Source organism: Nannospalax galili, unplaced genomic scaffold (genome assembly GCF_000622305.1).
Source record: "Nannospalax galili isolate Female #2095 unplaced genomic scaffold, S.galili_v1.0 scaffold760, whole genome shotgun sequence".
Taxonomy (NCBI): Eukaryota; Metazoa; Chordata; class Mammalia; order Rodentia; family Spalacidae; genus Nannospalax; species Nannospalax galili.
Window position 1 is genome coordinate 254,476 of NW_008347555.1, and position 14,447 is coordinate 268,922.

The 14,447-nt window shown below is 38.8% G+C and overlaps 1 protein-coding gene across 1 annotated transcript in view; it reads left to right on the top strand.

Moving 5' to 3' along the window:
• Pfdn1 (prefoldin subunit 1) overlaps positions 1 to 14,447 on the top strand; it is a 61,721-nt gene that overhangs the window by 10,674 nt on the left and 36,600 nt on the right. The window contains exon 3 of the mRNA XM_008844277.3: positions 13,594 to 13,678. Within this exon, the coding sequence (XP_008842499.1) occupies positions 13,594 to 13,678 (85 nt within the window). The remainder of the gene's footprint in view (positions 1 to 13,593; positions 13,679 to 14,447) is intronic.

The window sequence follows — 14,447 nt, forward strand, 5'->3', positions numbered from 1 at the left end:
ATAACTTATATATGGGCTATTTTGGGGTTAAAGTAAGGAAAGTCAGGCTGCAGGGTCAGTGAAGATGAATTGCTGTACACTGAACCCTGAGTATTCGTTGCTCAAAGCTGTATTCCATCCTGTCTTTTGGGAAGTTGCCAGCACATTTTAGCTCTCTTACTTCATCTTCTTTGGAGAGGCTGTTATGTAGCCTGATCCTACTACCACCAATTTCTAGTTTTGCTGCTTAAGCTGTTTGTGAGCTGACCTCACCACACTGCTTTCAGAACTATGATGAAAGTTACAACTGTGGGATGATCTGTCTGAATATTTAGAAGTGTTTGTCTTTGCATCTTTCTAGCATGCAAGGAGGGAATACAGATTTCAAGTAATGAATGTAGTGTGAATATTTCTTGTATTCTTTCATGAATAAGAAGCAGTTTATAATTGTGTGGGTTTTCTTTTTTACTTTATTCTAGGGTGAGAAGTTTAAAAAAATTTAAATTTTTTGGTAAGAATTATATTTAAGTACACATAAATGACATTTAATGATGCTAAGTGTTTGAAAGGACTATATTTGAGTAAATGTCAAACTTATTTTTATAAACAATAGGCACGATTCTGATCTTCATTTGATGTGAGAACTAGTCTAACATTTTGCTTGAGTAGTGCATAAATAACATTTCTAATTTTCAAAACAGATAAATTCGCCTTTTATTTTTTTAATATAGGAGCAACTTGAGTAGATTAGCCTTTGAGAAGAATGATAAGTCCCTTTTTAAAACTTGAACCTAACTAAAAATAACTTTGTGCCATATTTAAACTAATTTAGAGGTATGCTACCATTCTGTGGGTATTTTTTACATTTAAGGAACTAAGAATGAACAATGGTATAAATCTACCAACTAGATAAGTGTCTAGCAATGCAGAAGCTGCTGTTTGGGAACAGTGTTGCTATTTCTACTTGTTGAAGTAATTTCATGGTTGAACTTTGTTGGTTGTAAGATCCAGAAGTTTAAACTTACGATAAATGCTGCACAGGTAAAAATGAAAATAGTAGGTATATTCCCGATGGGTAAGAAATTAAAGTGAGCACTTAAGCAATTTTTTGCCAAATTAGAATATAGAAATTTGAGCTCTTCATGACAGCTTGGTTGAATTGTTGAATTTCCCTTTGTTTAAAATCCTTTTTTTTTTGGTCTTTTTGAGACAGGGTCTCCCTGCAGCCCCAGCTGGCCTGGAACTCACTATGTAGACCAGACTGGCCTTGAACTCACAGTGATCCTCCTGCCTCTGCCTCCTCAGTGTTGGGACTAAAGGTATGTACCACCATGCCTGGCTTGTATGAGAAGCCGATCTTAATGTTGGTTTGTATTGGTCTTAAGTGTGAGTGTTGGTGCATAATTTTAGTTGTAACATTCAGTAAAGTTTGCAGTTCTTCTAAGTTCACTTACGTTAACTATGATTAGAGCTCCTCATGCAGCCTCAGGGTTGCAGCCCTTTTACAATTTCATGTAGCTGTAGAGTTGGTCTTCCAGTCAATTTGAAGTAATTTTAAAGCTGGAGACGTCATACTACATTTTATTCCCAAGAGCTAGAAAATAAATGCTGGGCATGGTGGTACATACCTTTAATCCCAGCCCTTGGGAAGCAAAGGCAGAGGCAGGTGGATCTCTGAGATGGAGGCTAGCTGAGATGGAGGCTAGCCCAGTCCACATTATAAGTTCAGGTGAGCTGGGACTAACGGAACCCTGACAGGAAAAAAGAAAATAAAATTTCAAAATCAAGTATAGCAAATACTGTTGACATTGTCAGTGCTGTAGTGTAGTAACCCCAGCCATGTGATTGCTCTCAGCAGAATCATGCTTAGTACAGAAGGGAAAAAGGTGTGTAGATTACCCTGGGCCTGAGAGCCCTATTGCAAATGCAAATTATAAATTCCTTTTATATTTTCTTTGAAAGTGTTAATCTATATTTTAAAGTCTAGAAAACAAAGCAAAGATACGATTTTCAAAGGTAATAGATTTAAACAAATTTTTAAACCTTTTATTTTAAAAGAAGAAAAGTTGTTGGTGTTGAGTTGCTTTTACTAGTGGAACATGACCCTCCCTTCTTATGTTTTTGTACAGAGCCATTTAAAGTCATAGCTTTCATTACCCAGAATTCTAAGAGAAAGAAAAACAACTTTTTCTGTTGTACAGGGAAAAATGACTTCAGTTTTGTTGATGTTGAATAGTGTATAACCCCAGATGGGCGCATTCTCTATCTTCTACAGATACAGTACTCTGGGGAAGGAGGTATTTGAGTAATATTCTTAATTTCCTTAAGTTGTCAATGATTTAAGAAGTTGGTGTCCATTACATCTCTGTTCTACTGTCTACAATGACATAACTGTTTTTAGGCCAGCAGAAGTTAGCAAACATTTGCGTAAGACTCACATAGTCATATTTCTGCTGCATAAGAGTACCTTAGTAATGTTTTTCTTTCTTCCCCTCCCATATTCCCCAGTATTAAACATTCTCACCAAAACACAGGAAGTTAATTTTAAAAATCTTGGGGTAGTCAATTGTTAAAAAAGGAAAAAGAAGTCTTATCTTGGATAGTACAAACATGCTCAAATAAAATTTTTATTTACTGTGTCCTTGTTATGAGGCTACTTATTTTAGGCTTTAAGCCTGTTTAGAAAACAGAAATGTAATCCATTCATTCAGTTACTTTGGAAGACTTGCTTCTGCGGTTCCTGACATCAAAAGACTTTTTTTTTTTTAAACAGAAAGGATTATACAAAATTTACCTTTGTTGCATGAAAGTAGCAGTTATTTAACAACTTGACAAGACACTAAAATGTGCCCTAGTTGGTGAAAAGCAAGAATCAGTATAGTTAACTCAGGAAGGTGAAAAGTACCATTTAGGAAGGGCGTGGTGGAACACGCCTTTAATCCCAGCACTTGGGAGGCAGAGGCTATAGGGAGATCCTATCTCAAAAAGACCAACAGAGAGAGGAGGGGGAGGGGAGAGGGGAGAGAGGAGAGAGGGAGAGAGGAGGAGAGGGAGAGAGAAGAGAGAGAATGAATTTACTTGCTGTTCCTGTGCAGATAAAAATAAAGGTAGCAGCAGCCTGGAACTGTGTTACTTCACTTTGTGTTATAGCTGACTTAACTCTCAAATTTCTTTTAAAAAGAAAAAGTTTCAGGTTGTATTAAAGAATTTTTCAATTTTAGCTGCCACTTAGCTGTTAGAGTACAATAACCAGAATGCTCATGTCAAGGAATATAACCTGTTTAGTGAAATACCTAAAAAGGACTCAGAAAAGAATTGGCTCAGAATGTGAGGATCAGACCATGAATATGGACACATACTTGATAGTGATTTACTATTCTTTTTTGTTTTATTACTTATCTAAAAAAATTGCTGGAATCTAGGAGTGTTGGCACAAGCCAATAATCCCTTTGCTGGGGTGCGTAGGGTTGGGGATGAGGCGAGACAATTGAGTTTCATACCAGCCTGGGCTACATAGGGAGATTTGTCTAAGGAATAACCCAACCAACCAGCCAACCAGCCAACCACAGCATTGCTTAAAGCTGCAAATAATCTTTACCCTAATATAGCAGCTAGGGTTGTAGCACGTTGTGTGCACTTTTTGTGCCTGTGTTTTTGTGAAGAATGCATGTATGCTTATTTACTTACAATTTTAAATTAAAAATTTTATATTTGAATATCTCTGACATGGCCAGGAACTCTTATTATCTCTTTTTAAACAATACTTTTGTTAAAATTATTTATGTGGAAGTCAGGACAACTGCAGTTAGTCAGTTCTCTCCTACCATGTAGGTCCTAGGGATTGAATTCAGGTTATCAGGCTTGTTGGCAGGTGCCCTTATCTGCTGAGCCATCCCACTGGCCTTTATCTCCCGCTTTGAGGAAGATCAGTTACTTTGAAATAGAGCATAGATGTGGAAGACAATCTTTTTGACTTCAAAGAACTCTAATGTTCTGATATCAAAATTTGGAGAGCAGTGGGATCCTGGTATTCAAAATATATCTTTAAATAGATCAGGACTGCTCTCTGCCCATCCTTTTATATTGACTGAGAGTAAAAAGATTTGGATCTTACCGGGTGTGGCGGTGGCACATGCCTTTAATCCCAGCACTTGGGAGGCAGAGGCAGGTGGATCTCTGTGAGTTCAAGGCCAGCCTGATCTACATAGTGAGTTCCAGGACAGCTGGGGCTACAGGGAGATTCTGTCTCAAAAAGACCAAAAAAAAAAAAAAAGATTTGGATCACAATATGCATTCTTTTTTTTTGAGATATGTTCTCTGTTGTCTAGGCCGGATTGGAATACGACTTTCTGCTCTTTAAAAAAGTTTTAAAATTTATCTTTATTTTACATGTATGAGTGTTTTGCCTGCATGTATGTGGGTGCAACACATGCATGCAATGCCAGTGGAAGCCAGAAGAGGGCATTGAATTCTTTGGAACTGGAGTTAAGGACAACTGTTAGCCACCATGTGGGTGCTGGGAACCAAACCTGGGTCCTCTGCAAGAGCAGCCAATGCTCTTAACCACTGAGCCATCTCTCCAGTCTTGGCTTTCTGCTCTTATTTCAGGAATTTTCTGTACTCATAGAATAGTCATGCGTTTTTACTATTGGTGATTATATTTTATTTTAGTTTTATATTTTAACCTCCTAGTAAAATAAAGATCATATCTTGAGAAAAATGAAGAATACCTCACTGCTTATGGTAATGTTTGGGGTTTGGTGAGGCCACAATAAAAGTGGTAAACATCAGAGGTGCTTATTTACCAGAATACTTAGAATGCCAAATAGTAACTCAAATAAGCATCTGTTTAAAATAGGTTAACATACTGCTGCTTCCATTTCTGGAGTAAAATGGTTTTGATTTAAAAATAGACAGTGGTTTGTAATTAATCCAAACTGAACTTTGCAGTGTTACTTATCTCAAAACAGAATGTTTGTAGGTGGGACTGGGCTCCTCCAGAGGCCTTGATTCTCTAGTACCACCAATGAAGTCCCAGTCCTCATTGATACTTGATCTCTCAGGAGCCCTTAGTCCATTTATTTATTTGTTTGTTCATTTATTTTCGTCTTTTTGAGACTGGGTCTCTTTATAGCTCCAGGTAGCCTGGAACTTGCTATGTAGACTCATAGAGGTCCACTTGCTTGGGCCACTAGGCCCAGCTTCTATTTTTGTTCTTTAAAGTGTTTTCTTTCTTTGGCTCTCTGGATACTACTGCTTAACTTTTCTTCTTATATCACCAGCCATTTCTTTTTCTTTTTTCTTTTTTTTTGGTCTTTTTTGAGACAGGGTCTCCCTGTAGCCCCAGCTGGCCTGGAGCTCACTATGTAGACCAGGCTGGCCTTGAACTCAGAGATCTGCCTGCCTCTACCTCCAGAGTTCTGGGATTAAAGGCTTAGGCCACCACGCCTGGCTAGCTATTCTTCTTATCTCTTTTATTGTTTCTTTTTCTTTCACATTTGTAAATGCTAGATGGACCTTGAGTTTAGTTCTTAGGTTGGTTTATTTATTTATTTTGTTTTATATTTAATGGTCTTACCTTAGTTACCTCTCTGAATGCCTCCCCCCTTTATTTTATGTGTGTGAGTGTTTTTGTCTGCATGTTTGTAAGTGCATCACATATATGCAGTCCCCGGCAGAGACCAGAAGAGAGTGTCAGATTCCCTGGAGCTGGAGTTATGGATGGTTGTTTGCTGCCATGTGGGTGCTGGGAATTGAACCAGGGTCTTCTGGAAGAATAGCAAGTGTTCTTAATTGCTGAGCCATCTCTGTAGCCTCCTAATTGTTTTTTCTTAAGCCAATTTTATTGCAGTATATATATATATATATGGAACTCACTACATAGACCCAATTTGCCTGGAACTCATAGAGCTTCATCTGCCTCTGCCTCCTGAGTACTGGGATTAAAGGTATGCACCACCATGTCCAGCCTTACATATTTATTATTTTATTTATTTTGAATATTTATTTATTTTTATTTTATGTGTGTGAGTGTATTGCCTGCATGTGGCTAAGTGCACCTGTATCGTGCAATGCCCACAGAAGAGGCTGTTGGATCCCCTGGAACTGGAGTTATGGATAATTGTTAGCTGGCATGTAGGTGCTGGGATTTGAACCCAGGTCTTCTGCAAGAACAACCAGTGTTCTTAACCGCTGAGGCATCTCTCCAGCCCCTATGTATTTATTTTTAAGAGTGCAGTTGGGCCAGTGTGGTGGTACATTCTTGTAATCCCAGCATGCAGGAGGCAGAGGGAGGAAGAGAATTTGAGGGTGGGAGCCTGAGGATGAAGACACACTCACATATTTTCTTAGTTTGTTTCTTCATTGCTGTGACAAAACACTCTGACCACTACCAACTCGGGGAGGAAAGGGTTTATGTAGCTTACATATCCCAGGTCACAGTTCATCTGGGAGCCCGAGGTAGGGGCTCAGGGCAGGAAACTGGCGGTAGGAGCTGGAGCACAGGCCATGGAGGAACTCTGCTTACTGGCTTGCTCCCTGGCCCCTGCTCAGCCTGCTTTCTTATGCAACACAGGCCCACCTGCCCAGGGGTGGCACCATCATCACTCATCACTCATCAAGAAGATGCCCCTCAGACATGGCCACAGGCCAGTCCAATAGAGGAAATTCCCCAATTGAGGATTCCTCAACCCACATGTTTCAAGTTGACACTAAAGCTATCCAGCACACACATACACACATACATTCAAACATATACACTTATACACACACTCACATGCACACACACTCATGCTCACACATACACATTTCTAGTTTTGTTTCCTGTTGCTGTGATAAAATAGCCTGACAAAAAGCATCTTAGGGGAGAAAGGGTTTGTTTTAGCTTACAATTCCAGGGTACATTTCTTTGCAGTGAAGTCAAGGCAGGAACTTCAGTTAGTCACATCATATTTATAGTCAAGAGCAGAGAGAAATAAATACATGCTTGTTAACTCGTGCCCAGCACACTCTACACTTACACAGTCTAGGACCCCCTGCCTAGGGAATGGTTCCACCCGTATCGGTACTTTTTCAGTACTCCAGCCTCTGCCCGCCCTCTCTGCTGCCTTCTTAAGGTTGGCTGCAGCAGTTCAAAAAATGTCATTTAGACATGAAAACATCCAGAGTAAGACAGTCTGTGTTTCTCTTTCCTGGTGTCTGCTTCGTAGGAGCAGAGATATAGTTCAGTGGTAAAGTGCTTGCCTAATGTGTGTGAGGGCCCCTAGGTTCAGTCTCTAATACTGCAAGGAGGAGAAGAAAAGAAAAAAGTGGTATCTGTCTCAGAAATCTTCTGATGGGCCATCTCTCACATTTTATGACAGAAGTGAGCCGTGTGGCTATATTCTTGGGCCTAGATCTTAAGGGATGGATGGAACTAACATGATTGGGTAATACTAATTAAGAATGTACAGTGAGTCTCAAGGGAGAGACCCAAACAAGATTGGAACTATATCAACAAAGTAAAAGAAACAGGGCTGGTTATTCAACTAGTAGTATCTGCTAAAATAATCAACATATAATCATTATAATGACCAACAGTTGTGGATTAGCCACATGAAAACCATTGACAATATGTTTAGGATGAATTAAGTAGATTTAATTATGTATCCCACACTGACCTTGAACTTGCAGTGTAGTCCAGGCTCTTGAACTCATAACCCTGACTTAGTTCTGGGATTATAAGCATATGACACCATGCTAGCCTCCATTTGGATTTGTGTGTGTATGTGTGTGTGTATGTGTGTGTATGTGTGTTCAAGGATGACCTTGAACTTCTGATCCCCTGCCTCTACCTTCTGAATGCTGAGATAACAGGTGATTGCCACTATGCCCAATTTGTCTGGTGTTGGGGATTGAACTCAGGTTGTCATTCATGCTAGGCAAGCATTATGTTGCCCCAATTAACCCAAGTCATCCTTCTCTTTGGCCTCCTGAGTTGTTGGGACCATAGGCATGTGCCTCTTTTGTTGTTTTATTTTCTTCTTCTTCTTCTTCTTCTTCTTCTTCTTCTTCTTCTTCTTCTCCTTTTTTTTTTTTTTTTTTTTTTTTTTTTATTTTTCTTCTTCTTCTTCTTCTTCTTCTTCTTCTCCTTTTTTTTTTTTTTTTTTTTTTTTTTTTGAGACAAGGTCTCCCTGTAGCCCTGGCTGGCCTGGTGCTTGCTATGTTCAAGACCAGGCTGGCCTTGAACTCACAGAGATCCCCCAGCTTCTGCCTCCCTAGTTGTTTGTTCTTTTTTTGAGAGTATTGCTTTGTAGCCCTGGTCGGCCTGGTTGGCCTTGATCTGCCTTCCTCCATCTTCCCAGTGTTAGAATTAAAGGCATGTGCTATCATACCTGACCCAAACTCTTAATTCTTTCTCATTCCTTGTCTAATACACTATTTTTTTAAACTTATTCCACTTTATTTTTTAATTTTGTTTGTGTAGGTAAGGGCATGCATATGACACAACATATGCATGGAGATCAGAAGACAGCTTCCTGATGTTGCTTCTCTCATTCCATCGTGCAGGTTCCAGGGATCAGACTCAAATCTTCAGGCTTGGCATTTTTACCCTGCTGAGCCATTTCTCTGGCCTCAGCTCTTTTCCTGGTCGAAGGTGCCTTTGAACTTCTGATTCTATTGTTTCCTCCTACCTGTGTGTTGGGATTATAGGCAGGCACCACTAAACCCAGTTTATGGGGTGCTGGGGAATGAACCCAGAGCCTATGCATGCCAGGCAAGCACTCTACCAACTCAGCTATAGCCCTCACTCCAGTGAATGTTTTTTGAGTTCCTTGTATATTCTGGATGTTTTTCCTTTTCAAATAAGTTGGAAATATTTTTTTTTTCCAATCTACAGATTGTTTCTTCACTCTGTTGATTGTGTCCTTTACTATTCAAATGCTTTTTAGCATAATGTAATAACATCTTTTTTGTTTCCCATGATTTTGGGGGTCTTGTCCAGAAAGTCGTTGTTGGTCTGTTTGTCTCTTTCTCTCCTCTCTCCTCTCCTTGTCTTCTTGCTCTCTCAAGACAGGATATGCCTATAACTCAAACTGGAACTTGCCATATAGCATAAACTGGAACTTGCCATGTAGCACAGGCTGGCCTCAGACTTGTAACAATCCTCTTAAGTGTCTTACTTCCAAGTGCTGGGATTCCTAAGCCTGATATCAATGTCAGGTATGGGCTCCATTCTATGAAGTGAGCCTTAAATCCAATTAGAGAGTGAGTGGTTACAATCCCATAATATTTGGGCCAATATTGCCCCTGTGGGCATATCGTGCCAGGCCAGTTGTTGTTGTTCACAGGATTCATGGTTGAATAAAGTTAATGATTATTTTTTTCCTTCCAGTAGTATGCATAGCACCTTCCAGCCCTTTGGACACTAGTCAGTAGTCATATGAGGCGCTGAAGTCAGCACCAGCCTGATTTCTCTTGTTTATTCTATAGCTCATGTATGTAGTGTTTTGAGAAGTAGTGTCTTACCATTCAGTTCAGGTGGGTAACCAAGAGGAGGTGCAATGGCCAGTTATTGTTTGAGGGTCTTTGGGATTCCTGGTCAACAGCTTCTAGAGAGGGAGTCCATTCCTGGCATTGAGGTTGTTTGTTTGTTTTTTCCTTAACCCAAGATGCCTGGAAAGGGCAGTGACTCCCTGCTATAGGGTAACTCCTTTTAATCTCTTTTTATAATGTATAAGTATGTCCTTTAAGATTCTTCTATAGTGGTAGGTTTCCATGTGGCTTTTTCTTATCCTTCCCCATATTCTCTCCTCTGCCTTGCTCTCCCATTCCTTTCCCCATTTAACCCTTCCTAGTCTAATGTTCCCCTTTGCCCTTCATATCACCGCATTCTACTACCCCTCCCAGAAAACCCTCCAACCAATGGCCATGTATTAGTTTCTTGATCTCTCTGGATTTTCAGATTGAAGTATGCATACCTAAGATTTCAAAGCTAGCATCCATTTATGAGAATGAGCATGTGATGTTTGACATTCTGAGTCTTGCTCGGGATATTTCCAGTTTCATCCTGTGAATTTTATAATTTCATCTTTTTTAAGATGGACATCCCATTTTTTCTAATTTCTGGCTGTTATGCAAAGGGCAGTAGTGAACATGGATGAACAGGTATTTCATAGTAGGTGATAGAGTCTTTTGGGTATATGGCCAAGAGTGGTGTGGCTAGATCATACCATAGATTAGTTTTGAGCTTTTTGAGAAATCTCCACACTGATTTCCACAGTGGTTCTACCCATTTGCAGTCCCACCAGCAGTAGATAAGTTTCCTTTCTTCAGCATGTCATTTGTATTTTGAATTTTAGCCATTCTAAGTGAGGTATTTTTCTTTTTTTTTTCCTCTCTTCTTTTTAAGATTGACTTTTAATCAGGTTTGGTGGCATATGCCTGTTGTCCTAGCACTTGGGAAGCAGAGGCAGGTAGATTTCTGTGGGTTCAGGGCTAATATAGTGAGACCCTGTCTTTAAAGAAAAGACTTTTATGCTGGGCATGGTGGTGCCTGCCTTTAATCCCAGCACTTGGGAGGGAACAACTGGCCTGGAACCTGCAATGTAGACCAGGGTGGCCTCAGTCTCACAGAGATCCACCTGCCTTTGTCTCCTGAGAGCCTGGATTAAAGGCATGCACCACCACACCTGCTTGAGGCTATTAACTTTTGAAGCTTATCTCCAGTAACATACTTCCTCCAGCAAGGCTGCACCTCCTAAACATCCTCAAACATTGCCACCAACTGGGGACCTAGTATTCAAATACTTGAGCCTATGGGGGACATTTCCCATTCAAACCACCACACTGAGTTATAAGAAAGTGGAAGTTAGTCAGCCCTGTAGGTTGATTCAGAACACAGCCAGTGGTATTTCTCATAGTTAAATCAAGAAGCCATCAGAGAAATGAGTTTCCCAGGTGGTATAATTACAAATAATATGAATATTTTTTATGATAGTAAGATTCACGATTATATTATGATCATGATATAGCCTCTCCTAATGACTCTGATAATTCATTCCCTTTTCAAATTATATAGATTTTTTTTTTTCAAAGACTTAAAAAATCCTGGCATTTCTTGGAGGTTTTTCCTCATTATAGTTTTTATGTGCTACTTTTTGAGTTGAGGGCTCAACCAGTTTCCCATAAATTTTGTGTTCAAATTTTGATTATGCAAACTACCCTTGTAGGTAAACATTTGAGGTTATGCAATACTTATCCTTGTTTAAAACTTTCATAGCTGTGATGTTTTAAGCTTAGAGGAGGAGGAGGAGGAGGAGGAGGAGGAGGAGGAGTAGTAGTAGGTCAGCTGCCCTCTGGCCTTGATGTTGGCCTGGTCTAATATAGCTACCTCAGGGGTATGAGGCCATGGAAAACATGTTTTTGTTGTTAAGTGTTCTTGCTTTCTAGTAACTTTATTTTCTGCTCAAGGGATTTAGTATCTGTTCAGATACTTTCTTTTTAAAGGCCACATAAATAATGACTTGACCTCTAAACTTAGCTTTGAAATTTTCCCAGACATTAATAAAGCTGATGTCTAACAGTGTATTATTTGAGAAAACTACACATTGGCCAGGAATCAGTGATATTTAAAATCATGTATTTTACCTTGAAAATTACTTCCATGCCTAAATGAGTTTCATAGCAAAATTGTGCATGTAAATGACATAAATTGGCAACTCTTGGGCCTTGTCTTGTACTGCTGTTCACATGGTGTCACTGAGACCTAGTGCAGTTCAAAAACAACTCTTCTCAAATAATAGTATGACTTAGTTCTGAGAAAAAAAATCTCATCGTTCCATAATCTTTCCTAAAATAACACCTGTCTCTTGGACTCAGTAAGAACATTTAGACAGGAAGGGTTCTATAGTGAAACACCTAGAATTAATTGTTGAGTGTGAGCAATCTTTCCAGGACATAATATGAGATTTTTACAAAGGATCAACTTATCCTTGAAGACTGAGAACATCAGTTAAGGTATCTATCTGGGTTAGCCACCTCATGGGTGAGATTTAACAATTAGTGGCAAGAAAAGGAGTTGATTGGATTATATTGTGTGTGGGAAAGTGTAATGAGATGATGGAGGAGGAGGAGAAGAAATAGTAGTTGTTTCTTCTCAGGGTTAGGTCATAGCTCGTTGCCCTTTGAGTCTCTTTTTTATTTGTTCAGTAGTTATGGTAACAGATTTTCTTGGTGAGAATCCACCTAGGCACAGTTCTTAAAGTATTTTATTTTTGAGACAGGGTCTCCCTGTAGCCCCAGCTGGCCTGGAATTTGCTATATAGACCAGACTGGCCTTCATCTCACAGAGACCTGCCTGCCTTGCCTCTTGAATGCTGGGAGTAAAGGTGTGTGCCACCATGCCCGGGTCACAGATTTTTTATTTTTGGTTTTTGTTTTGAAGATGTCAGAGAAAATTGCATATTGCTATTTTGAGATGTTTTCTTGTTTGGCTTTTTTTTTTTTTTTTTTAAAAGATAACATTCAGTTCTTTAGAACTACTGAATTCTTAAGTGGGAAGAGGTTAAATAGTCTGCTTTAATTAATTGTAATCATTACTTGAAATCTATTTTAGTCTAATTAAACAATCCTGACAGAGGTTTGAGTAAATGGGTTTTTTTCCTTAGTTTTAGTGTAAGGGAAATACTTCAGCTCACTTATTTGAAGCAATAAAATAGTTTGTTCTTCCTTTCCCTGCAGCAAGAATTATGAACTTAAAGCCACAAAACAGATTCAGTGTTAATGTTTAAAGCTTCCCCATATTTGGACCCTCATCAGTGGTAAATAATGTGCCTGTCTATGAAACGGAAAAAAGTCGAAATTTTCCACTTGCATTTTGAGCTTTTCAGAGTTATTATACACTCTGGAAATAATAATAAAAGATACTAGGGCTTATACAGTGCTTTTTGTGTGATGAACTCATAAACACTAATGCATTGATCTTAACACAGTACTTGATTGTGACTTTAAAAGGTCATGAGTTGCTGCTGTTACAGAAAAAAAAAAAGATGGATGCTCCAGTTTACATATACTATTTTTACAAGTCTACATAAAAGTTAAATTATATAACTGAAAATAAAGGTATAGGGGATTTTTGTTGCTTTTATGTTGAGTTTAAAAAGACTAGTAGACTTTTATGCTTTTATTATTATTTTTTTAATGTGTAAATCTTTTTTTTTTTTTTTTTTTTTTTTTTGAGACAGGGTCTCCCTGTATCCCCAGCTGGCCTGGAACTCACTGTGAAGGTCAGGCTGGCCTTGAACTCAGAGAAATCTGCCTGCCTCTGCCTCCTGAGTGCTGTGATTGAAGGCATGCACCACCACGCTTGGCTCTATGTGGAAATGTTTTTGAAGCCAGATTATCTTCTTAAATAAAAAAACCAGAATGTACTTTTAAGCTTTTGTTTCTTCTTGGTCACGAAAGCTTAAAAACCTGTTATGGTTTCTAAAGTTTGCTTAACAATATATTTGTCCTGAATTGAGAGATCATTCTTCTCATTGTCTTGGTTTATTTAATATTTGTGGTATGTAACTTTAGATATTAATGAACACAGTGGTTATGTGGCTTAATTTTTAACTTTTTTATGTCTTACAGGTTTATTCTACAATCCAAGGAAGTAATTCACAATCAGCTCTTAGAGAAACAGAAAATAGCAGAAGAAAAAATTAAAGAACTAGAGGTAGGTTCCACAGTACAGTCAACTTTAAGAAAAACTACTGATCCCATTGTGTCTTATTAAATGAAAATGTATGCCTGACAGAGTTCAGATCATATTTTCATTTTCTCTGATTTGTTCTAATTGTGTTAGAACCATGAAACAGACATATTCATTGTAATGTATAAAAACAAAACAGGTGCTCTCTCTCTTTTTAAATTGTGATCAATTTTTGAAAATTAAGGTATTGTTAATCTCTATATTAGTTACTTTCTGTTGCTGTGATAAACTTCCATGACCAAGGCAACTTATAGAAGGAAGGATTTATTGGACTTATGGTTCCAGAAGGATAAGAGTCTATCATTGTGGGGGAAGCAAGGTAACAGAGGCAGCAGGAACGGAACTTTGAGATCGCACATCTTCATTCAGGCACAGGAAGCAGTGAGTCAAACTGGAAGTGGACAAGGCTAAAGCCCTCCCCCAGTGACATGTTTCCTTCAGTTAGGCTATACCTCCTAGGGATTCCATGACCTTCCCCAAACAGCACCACCAACTGAACAAGTGTTCAGGTACTTGGAGCCTGAGGGGGACAGGTACCTCATTGAAACCACTATAATCTGGATGTATTTTCTCCATTGCCCTTTAAAAGAAACATTTATTTATATATTTTCCAAAGCCATAAGCAAAGATCAATGAATATTTAAATAGTAGATTGTGGCAGATGGGCAGCAGAATGGCCAATAGTAAGAGGATCTTAGTACAGTGTCTCCTTTATAGGTTTTATATGTAATTC